The sequence below is a fragment of the Notolepis coatsorum genome (genome assembly GCF_963971535.1).
Source record: "Notolepis coatsorum genome assembly, chromosome: 1".
In the NCBI taxonomy this organism is placed as follows: domain Eukaryota; kingdom Metazoa; phylum Chordata; class Actinopteri; order Aulopiformes; family Paralepididae; genus Notolepis; species Notolepis coatsorum.
Window position 1 is genome coordinate 123,390,953 of NC_140165.1, and position 10,958 is coordinate 123,401,910.

Sequence of the window (10,958 nt, forward strand, 5' to 3'; positions counted from 1 at the left end):
AAACAGGGATAAGGTAGAGGAGAAAAAACAGGGATAATGTAGGGGAGAACAAACAGAGATAATGTAGAGGAGAACAAACAGGGATAAGGTAGAGGAGAACAAACAGAGATAATGTAGAGGAGAACAAACAGGGATAAGGTAGAGGAGAACAAACAAGGATAATGTAGAGGAGAACAAACAGGGATAAGGTAGAGGAGAACAAACAGGGATAATGTAGGAGAACAAACAGGGATAATGTAGAGGAGAACAAACAGAGATAATGTAGAGGGGAACAAACAGGGATAATGTAGAGGAGAACAAACAGGGATAATGTAGAGGAGAACAAACAGGGATAATGTAGAGGAGAACAAACAGGGATAATGTAGAGGAGAACAAACAGGGATAATGTAGAGGAGAACAAACAGGGATAATGTAGAGGAGAACAAACAGGGATAAGGTAGGAGAACAAACAGGGATAATGTAGAGAAAAAAAAACAGGGATAATGTAGAGGAGAACAAACAGGGATAATGTAGAGGAGAACAAACAGGGATAATGTACAGGAGAACAAACAGAGATAATGTAGAGGAGAACAAACAGGGACAATGTAGAGGAGAACAAACAGGGATAATGTAGAGGAGAACAAACAGGGATAATGTAGAGGAGAACAAACAGGGATAAGGTAGAGGAGAACAAACGGGGATAAGGTAGAGGGGAACAAACAGTGATAATGTAGAGGAGAACAAACCGGGATAATGTAGAGGAAAACAACACAGGGATAAGGTAGAGGAGAACAAACATGGATAAGGTAGAGGAGAACAAACAGAGATAATGTAGAGGAGAACAAACAGGGATAATGTAGAGGAGAACAAACAGGGATAATGTAGAGGAGAACAAACAGGGATAATGTAGAGGGGAATAAACAGGGATAAGGTAGAGGAGAACAAACAGGGATAATGTAGAGGAGAACAAACAGGGATAAGGTAGAGGAGAACAAACAGGGATAATGTAGAGGAGAAAAAAAACAGGGATAAGGTAGAGGAGAACAAACAGGGATAATGTAGAGGTGAAACAAACAGGGATAAGGTAGAGGAGAACAAACAGGGATAAGGTAGGGGAGAACAAACAGAGATAATGTAGAGGCGAACAAACAGGGATAATGTAGAGGAGAACAAACAGGGATAAGGTAGAGGAGAACAAACAGGGATAATGTAGAGGAGAACAAACAAGGATAATGTAGAGGAGAACAAACAAGGATAATGTAGAGGGGAACAAACAGAGATAATGTAGAGGAGAACAAACAGGGATAATGTAGAGGAAAACAACACAGGGATAAGGTAGAGGAGAACAAACAGGGATAATGTAGAGGAGAACAAACAGGGATAATGTAGAGGAGAACAAACAGGGATAATGTAGAGGAGAATAAACAGGGATAAGGTAGAGGAGAACAAACAGGGATAATGTAGAGGAGAACAAACAGGGATAATGTAGAGGAGAACAAACAGGGATAATGTAGAGGAGAACAAACAGAGACAAGGTAGAGGAGAACAAACAGGGATAATGTAGAGGAGAACAAACAGAGACAAGGTAGAGGAGAACAAACAGGGATAATGTAGAGGAGAACACACATAGATAATGTAGAGGAGAACAAACAGGGATAATGTAGAGGAGAACAAACAGGGATAATGTAGAGGAGAACAAACAGGGATAATGTAGAGGAGAACAAACAGGGATAATGTAGAGGAGAACAAACAGGGATAATGTAGAGGCGAACAAACAGGGATAATGTAGAGGAGAACAAACAGAGATAATGTAGAGGAGAACAAACAGGGATAAGGTAGAGGAGAACAAACAGGGATAAGGTAGAGGAGAACAAACAGGGATAAGGTAGGGGAGAACAAACAGGGATAATGTAGAGGAGAAACAAACAGGGATAAGGTAGAGGAGAAAAAACAGGGATAATGTAGGGGAGAACAAACAGAGATAATGTAGAGGAGAACAAACAGGGATAAGGTAGAGGAGAACAAACAGAGATAATGTAGAGGAGAACAAACAGGGATAAGGTAGAGGAGAACAAACAAGGATAATGTAGAGGAGAACAAACAGGGATAAGGTAGAGGAGAACAAACAAGGATAAGGTAGAGGAGAACAAACAGGGATAAGGTAGAGGCGAACAAACAGGGATAAGGTAGAGGAGAACAAACAGGGATAATGTACAGGAGAACAAACAGGGATAAGGTAGAGGAGAACAAACAGGGATAAGGTAGAGGAGAACAAACAGGGATAAGGTAGGGGAGAACAAACAGGGATAAGGTAGAGGAGAACAAACAGGGATAATGTAGGGGAGAACAAACAGAGATAATGTAGAGGAGAACAAACAGGGATAAGGTAGAGGAGAACAAACAGAGATAATGTAGAGGAGAACAAACAGGGATAATGTAGAGGAGAACAAACGGGGATAAGGTAGGGGAGAACAAACAGATATAATGTAGAGGAGAACAAACAGGGATAAGGTAGAGGAGAACAAACAGTGATAATGTAGAGGAGAACAAACAGGGATAATGTAGAGGAGAACAAACGGGGATAAGGCAGGGGAGAACAAACAGGGATAATGTAGAGGAGAACAAACAGAGATAATGTAGAGGAGAACAAACAGGGATAAGGTAGAGGAGAACAAACAGAGATAATGTAGAGGAGAACAAACGGGGATAATGTAGAGGAGAACAAACAGGGATAAGGTAGAGGAGAACAAACAGAGATAATGTAGAGGAGAACAAACAGGGATAATGTAGAAGAGAACAAACAAAGATAATGTAGAGGAGAACAAACAGGGATAATGTAGAGGAGAACAAACAGGGATAATGTAGAGGAGAACAAACGGGGATAATGTAGAGGAGAACAAACCGGGATAAGGTAGAGGATAACAAACTGAGATAATGAAGAAGAGAACAAACAGGGATAAGGTAGAGGAGAACAAACAGGGATAATGTAGAGGAGAACAAACAGGGATAATGTAGAGGAGAACAAACAGGGATAATGTAGAGGAGAACAAACAGGGATAATGAAGAAGAGAACAAACAGGGATAAGGTAGAGGAGAACAAACAGGGATAATGTAGAGGAGAACAAACAGGGATAATGTAGAGGAGAACAAACAGGGATAAGGTAGAGGAGAACAAACAGGGATTATGTAGAGGAGAACAAACAGGGATAAGGTAGAGGAGAACAAACAGGGATAATGTAGAGGAGAACAAACAGGTATAATGTAGAGGAGAACAAACAGGTATAATGTAGAGGAGAACAAACAGGGATAATGTAGAGGAGAACAAACAGGTATAATGTAGAGGAGAACAAACAGGGATAATGTAGAGGAGAACAAACAGGGATAATGTAGAGGAGAACAAACGGGGATAATGTAGAGGAGAACAAACTAGAGGAGAACAAACAGGGATAAGGTAGGGGAGAACAAACAGAGATAATGTAGAGGAGAACAAACAGGGATAAGGTAGGGGAGAACGGGAGAACAAACAGAGATAATGTAGAGGAGAACAAACGGGGATAAGGTAGAGGAGAACAAACAGTGATAATGTAGAGGAGAACAAACAGTGATAATGTAGAGGAGAACAAACGGGGATAAGGTAGAGGAGAACAAACAGGGATAATGTAGAGGAGAACAAACAGGGATAATGTAGAGGAGAACAAACAGGGATAATGTAGAGGAGAACAAACAGGGATAAGGTAGAGGAGAACAAACAGGGATAAGGTAGAGGAGAACAAACAGGGATAAGGTAGGGGAGAACGGGAGAACAAACAGGGATAAGGTAGAGGAGAACAAACAGGGATAAGGTAGAGGAGAACAAACAGGGATAAGGTAGGGGAGAACGGGAGAACAAACAGGGATAAGGTAGAGGAGAACAAACAGGGATAATGTAGAGGAGAACAAACAGGGATAAGGTAGAGGAGAACAAACAGGGATAAGGTAGAGGAGAACAAACAGGGATAATGTAGAGGAGAACAAACAGGGATAAGGTAGAGGAGAACAAACAGGGATAATGTAGAGGAGAACAAACAGGGATAAGGTAGAGGAGAACAAACAGGGATAATGTAGAGGAGAACAAACAGGGATAAGGTAGAGGAGAACAAACAGGGATAAGGTAGGGGAGAAGGGGAGAACAAACAGGGATATACAATAAGACAAACCAAAACACTAAGCAAAAACCCAAAGGGCTGGCAAAACTGGTAACCCAACCAGTACAACAACACAACACAATCAAAAACAGGCTATCACAAATTCACCTTACCTGGTTAGCAACACCAGTAAGGTACAACACTGAGGCTACTACGTAGCAGTGTGAACACCAAATGAACACACAGTTCCACACACAAAGGGAAACAAAGGCCAACACACAATCCAATCCACCGTTAATGGTACTGGCATCCCAGGTTTTATCCACCCGCCCCTTGAGGCTGATTGCCCTCAGATGCCACATCCTCGGGCAATCAGCACTCTCTAGAGCAGTGGTTCTCAAACTACGGGTTGCGACCCAAATTGGGGTAGCGGGTAGATGACTTGATGCATTGGAAAGTAAAAACATTAAAAACATTCAAATAAATGTATCATATTTTGGCTAAATATGCCTCGTTTTATAAATGTGTATCGATAACATAGTGCTGTAATTACATTTTTTTTTTTTTTTTTATCCACTTTTTCTCCCATTTTTCTATATTTTCTCCCATCCCAATTTCGTATCATCCAATTCAACCCTCCCCTGTCACGAACGCTGTTTCTTGCCTCCCACAAGCCGGCTGCAATGTGGACTAAGTCATACATAGCACAAGTCCCCTCCGGTACTTGAGGTAACAGCAGTCGCATCTTTTCACCTGCGCAGCTCGATCTCTCAGTGTCGAGGAGTAACGCGTGGGAGGCTCACGCTGCCCCCGACACTTCCTGATTCTACTGCGCAGGCGCACCAACCGACTTGTAGGAGTCGCTTGTTCACAACGTTCGATCCCCACCCTTCAGTTTCCCTCCCCGTAATACGGCCAATGTGTATTACTGCGGACGACCAGCTAAACTGAAAACAATGTGGAGAGCTGGATTCGAACACGCGAATCCTAGCGTCTCCACACTGGTGGCGAGTGCCTTGCCCACTACACCACCTAGCCGCCCTGCTGTAATTACATTTTCTAATAAATATGCATGATCAACTTCAACAACGTGTGCTTTTATTTTGATATTCCTTAATTCCACATCGAAATTACGCGATACATTAACACTTTCGCGGCCACTGGGATGAGTCTAATTAATCTCAAGAGGACCGTGAAATGTAAACAGACGTGGGGCTGTTTGTAGAGCTAAATCTATACTTTATAGTATTGCTATCTGTCCATTCTCATTGTGAATTGAGACCATAAACCGTCCCTTCAAAATGGCTTAAAGAAGAAAAAAAATCATCAATACGTTCTCATTTTATAGTGCCGTGAATATAAGCATTATACCGGATTTGGTCTAGTATATTTCCTGGAAGCCGAGATAATGGGCTAATAGCTAATAACATTAAATCCAATGGCATTTCGGTTATAGATACGCTCCAGTTAAAACTCAAACTGCATATGATCGGCACGATCCTCATGCATGTATGCATGCACATCTAGAATCCTGCTAACTGAAATCCCCATTGAAAGTACAAAAAAAAAGACTGATCCATTCAACCACAGGGCACACTGCATTATCGTGATAGCGCCCCTAAGAGGATCTGGCCGGTATTGCACCTTCTCGGATTCATAGAGTAGGGTAAATCTGCAGTGCCGCTCGGCGACCTTGAATATGTTATTAATATGGAATAAAAGCAATAACAACTTGCCACGGATTTATCCGTGCTTCTGTCCACAACGGGTGGAATCGAAACACGGATAAATACGTTGTTCGTCCCCATTGTGTTAAGGGGGGGGTCCCCAAAGAAATTCCTAAATAAAGTGGGGTCACAGTATGAAAAAGTTTGAGAAATCTAGAGGGAGGGGCGGGCGGCATCTGAGATGGGGTAAACAAAAAGGGGAATCATTACAAAGGTGACACACCATATACAAACAAACACAATATTACTTACCTATACTGACCTGATGTTCACATGGTGTTACAGGGCTGCATTTAAACAGGGATTGTTGTGACAATGACAATAAAGATCATTCATTCAAATACAATAATAATAATGATAATGACCAACCCACCCACGTCACAAACTCCAAACCCACACATCAGACCAAAACAAATAAAAACAAAGTGCAACACTAAGAGGAGCACCTAGAGGGCGCTGTTTGATGGCATTGCAGCTCGGCATCCAACCAGAGTGCAAATGTAACAATAAAGGGCAATATACAATGCACAGGTGATTCAACTGGATATAAAATATGTAAATGAATACTACTGAGTAATAGTGCTAACCAGATGTATGTACAGTGTTAGTATTATTATGTACAGTGATACAGGTATAAAGACACTATGGTAGTAGCAGAGTTCAAGATTTATGAACAGCTTTTTCCCCCAAGCAGTCAGACTGTTAAACTCTCATTGACTGTCCCCTCACGTGCACCATCATGCACTTACCTGGACTTGATAACCACTATGTTACCGCTCATCATGCACTTTATTATTTAAAATATTCTGTTATATGTACAGTGTTATGTGTTTCATGTATGTATTTTGTACTACGGTCTGTGGGAGCTCCCCTGAAATTTCGTTGTATACTTGTGTGCAATGACAATTAAAAGTATATTCTATTCTATTCTAAGTCATACTGGCCAGCGATATAACTAGTAAAAGTAGGTAAGGGATATGTACAGATATAGATATACAGTAGTATCTACAGGTATGTAAAAAGGATTATATGCAGGTATAATATACAGGCAGAATACATATATATATACACGTATATACAGCATTATTGTACATGCTATCATACAGAGTTATATGGGTTATATGCAGGTGTATCCAATCCAATCCAACTTTATTTGTATGGCACGTTTAAAAACAACAAGGTTGACCAAAGTAAAAAATACATAATATAGTAAATAAAAAAATAAAAATAACACATAAAGACAATACAATGCACACAGAACTACAAACAAAATTACGGAAGCAGACTGTACTGTATTGTTTTTAAATGCTAGGGTGTACTGTATTGTTTTTAAATGCTTGGAAGAACAGATGTGTTTTAAGATGGGACTTTAACATTGGGAGCGTTGGGGGCCAGCCTAATGTGGGTATAACAGTATAAATAGGTACAATAATAATAATAATAATACATCTATTTTATATAGCGCTTTTCCAGGTGCTCAAAGACGCTTTACATGGGTAGAAGAGACAAAACTATGGCAGAACAAAAACGGAACAAAAATAATACATGACAAAATAAAATAAAACCGACAAAATTAGAGGTCAAAAGTAAGATTGAAAAGGTGGGTTTTGACGGCTGATTTAAAAGATGTCGGGGTGTTTGCATCACGGATATGGCTGGGGAGGGCATTCCAGAGGGAGGGGGCAGCAGCAGCAAAGGCCCTGTCGCCCCAGGTCCGGAGCCTGGTCGTGGGAGGTGTTAGGGGGTTGGCATCTGCAGACCTAAGGCGACGGGTGCGCGTGTGACTGTAGGTATGTACTGTAGAATGGATTATATGCAGGTATATACCTTTGCACACAAAGTGACCTAATAATTTGTGCCCCCCCCCCCACTAGCTCCAGCTCCTGTCCCGAGCCCCCGACCCCCGCGTCCTGCAGGCTGCCCTGCTCCTCCCCGGGGGGGTCCCACCCCTGCTCCTCCCCGGGGGGGTCCCACCCAGGGTCCCACCCCTTCTACACCAGCGAGGAGGAGGAGGAGCAGTACCGCCGCCAGCTGGCCGAACACACCAAGAGAGGCTACTACACCAACACACACGCCAACGCTAACCAGTACCAAGACACTGAGCTGTAGGGCTGCCGAGACACACACACACACACACACACACTCTTCACATACAGCGTCCACGACGCATACACCTCCTACAAACTCACCACCCACCTGGGCTCCGCCCACCACCCACCTGGGCTCCGCCCACCACCCGCCTGGTGCACCAATCCGCTGCTGGCTTGGAAGTACGTCCTGCTTCTTTTGAGTTTGTTTATAAAAAATAAAAATAAAAGTATATAAATAAAAATAAAAAACACACACACACACACACACACACACACACTTATCTTTTTTGCTTCAAGGAAGTCAAAGCGATCTGTACTGAACTATCCTCATGGATCTGCCGTCTTCTGTTTTGAGTTGTATTTAACTGTGTTGCTGCTGTTATCTTTCTTTAATTGAGACACATGGAGTTTTCGGGATGTTTTCTTGACTATGCAACTCTTTCAGTTTGTGCCCCACAACTGAACCCCCCCCCCCCCCCCCCCCGCCCGTGCGCTCTCTCCACAAACAACCTTAAAGGGTCAGTACAATGAAAATCATCTTTTTCAATCTCATTGCATTTTTTTTTTAACAGAAGGTATGTTGATGTCAAATTGCCCAACATGTTAGAATGACTGTTGTTGCGACTAAATGATGAACTGAGCACCCCGGATATCAACAGAGTCAAACCGTTTCATATTATACCGTCTGCTTCCTTGAAGAGATTGCATCATCTACTCTGTTACCCTGATTGGCTCATCAGTCAGTCAGTCAGTCGGTCAGTCTGTCAGCAGTTGTAAAGGATAGCACAAACGAGTAACAAAACTAGTTTGCTACAATTTTGTTCATTTTAGTGGTTCAAAAACATCCACAGCTACTGTGACAAGTTATTGATCACTTGCTAGCCACAGGTTAGCCTGTTGCTCTCCATAGCAACCGATCACACTCGAATTTGGTTATATTTGAAAGCTTCATGTATTATGATACTAACTTGACCTCTTCTTTCAATGAACAGAAGGCCACGCCCCCCACCGCATACTGAGTCTGCTCAGAGAGGCTGCACTAAAACAGTTATAACCAATCGACTGATGTATTTGAAGCTGACAGAATGACACTACTGACATGAGTATTCCACAATAAGCTTTTCTCTGACTGAATAGCCACTGTGTGTGTGTGTGTGTGTGTGTGTGTGTGTGTGTGTGTGTTCCTAGCCATCACTCAAACAACTTTTTATACATCCTATAATCGCCAGCTATCTCCAAACTCTTTGAAAAAAGGTCACGTACATATATATTATATATTATATAATTGTATTATTATTATATATATATATTATTAAGTGTTTATACTCCTATCTTTGCATTCCTTCCTATATGATAATGCGTGTGTATACATACAGTATATATATATATCTATATATAGAGAGAGAGAAAAGAAGGAAAGAGACATTCTTGTATAGTAACACTGGATATTTGTAACAATTTTTTGAAGTGCCTTTTACTTTCTGTGTAACATGAGGTTTGGACTTGAGATCAAACAGAGTATGTTTACTCCTCCTAACCCTAACCCCGCCTCCACAGCCTAAACCCCGCCCCCCACAGCCCAAACCCTGCCCCCCACCCCCAAACCCCTCCCACAGCCCAAACCCCGCCCCACCCCCAAACCACTCCCACAGCCCAAACCCTACCCCCAAACCCCTCCCACAGCCCAAACCCCACCCCCAAACCCCTCCCACAGCCCAAACCCCTCCCCCCCAAACCTCCCACAGCCCAAACCCTGCCCCCCACCCCCCTCCCACAGCCCAAACCCCGCCCCACCCCCAAACCCCTCCCACAGCCCAAACCCCTTCCCCCACCTCCCACAGCCCAAACTCCGCCCCCACAACCCAGACCCTGCCCCCCACAACCCAAACCCCTTCCCCCACCTCCCACAGCCCAAACTTTGACTGAATCTCTGCTGCTCTCAAGCTTAAAGGGAAACCAGGTCACCAGAACCTTAATGCTGTCCCTACATACACACTGTACTGTTAGCTGTCACTCACAGCACAAACACACACAAGACCCGCCCACACCCTCCGCCCGCCCGCCTGCCTAGAGAGACCCCTGAGACTGAGGCTGCGCTCCATCCACCCTGACCCCTGAGACTGAGGCTGACCTCCATCCAACCTGACCCCTGAGACTGAGGCTGACCTCCATCCACCCTGACCCCTGAGACTGAGGCTGACCTCCATCCACCCTGACTCCTGGTCCTGAGGCTGACCTCCATCCAACCTGACCCCTGAGACTGAGGCTGCGCTCCATCCACCCTGACTCCTGGCCCTGATGAGCAGACACCATGTTGCTCTTCACAGTGGGCTGTGGGCAGATCTGGACGTTCACTGAGGTTAAATTGGAACTACTCTGAAAGTAGTTCAAATATGCTTCAGGTTATTTTCAAGTTGGACTCATCTGGCATTATATAGATCGATTCCAACTCAAATGTTTATTTTTTTGGATGCTTATTGCTGAGCTCTCTGTGGCTCCAATACAATCTAGGAACAAACTCAAAACAGACAAAAAACATCCTCAAAAACATGTAAATATGTTGTTTTTATTAGTAATAGTTGTCACTATAGCGACATGTCTTACCTTACTTACTGTATCGATTACTTGAAATATGCAAATGTAGTAAAGGAAAACACGTATGTTTCAAAGCAAAACATTATCAACAAAAACGTAATTGAATGTCAGAGAAAATTGTTTTGCAACAATATTGAAAGGACATGTATTTTCACTAGAATGTGACTGTTTCAGTGTTTCAGGATGTGTCTGCTTTTGTGGATGGTGTGTTGGCACCTGACCAGGTTAACCCTGTCACTACCACACTACAGACGGTTAACCATTTCACTGCCACATGACAGCAGGTTAACCCTTTACTATCACACTACAGAAGGTTAACCTATGCAGTGTGGTAGTGAAAGGGTTAACGGTCTGTAGTGTGATAGTGAAAGGGTTAACTGTCTGTAGTGTGATAGTGAAAGGGTTAACTGTCTGTAGTGTGGTAGTGAAATGGTTAACTGTCT

At 42.9% G+C, this 10,958-nt stretch overlaps 1 protein-coding gene across 1 annotated transcript in view; it reads left to right on the top strand.

Moving 5' to 3' along the window:
* The window catches only part of LOC311245288 (tight junction protein 2-like), a 101,499-nt gene extending 91,783 nt beyond the window's left edge, over positions 1 to 9,716 (top strand). The window contains exon 17 of the mRNA XM_084335124.1: positions 7,705 to 9,716. Coding sequence (XP_084191250.1) covers positions 7,705 to 7,939 — 235 coding nt within the window. The 3' untranslated portion in view covers positions 7,940 to 9,716. The remainder of the gene's footprint in view (positions 1 to 7,704) is intronic.
* The last annotated feature ends 1,242 nt before the right edge of the window (positions 9,717 to 10,958 follow it).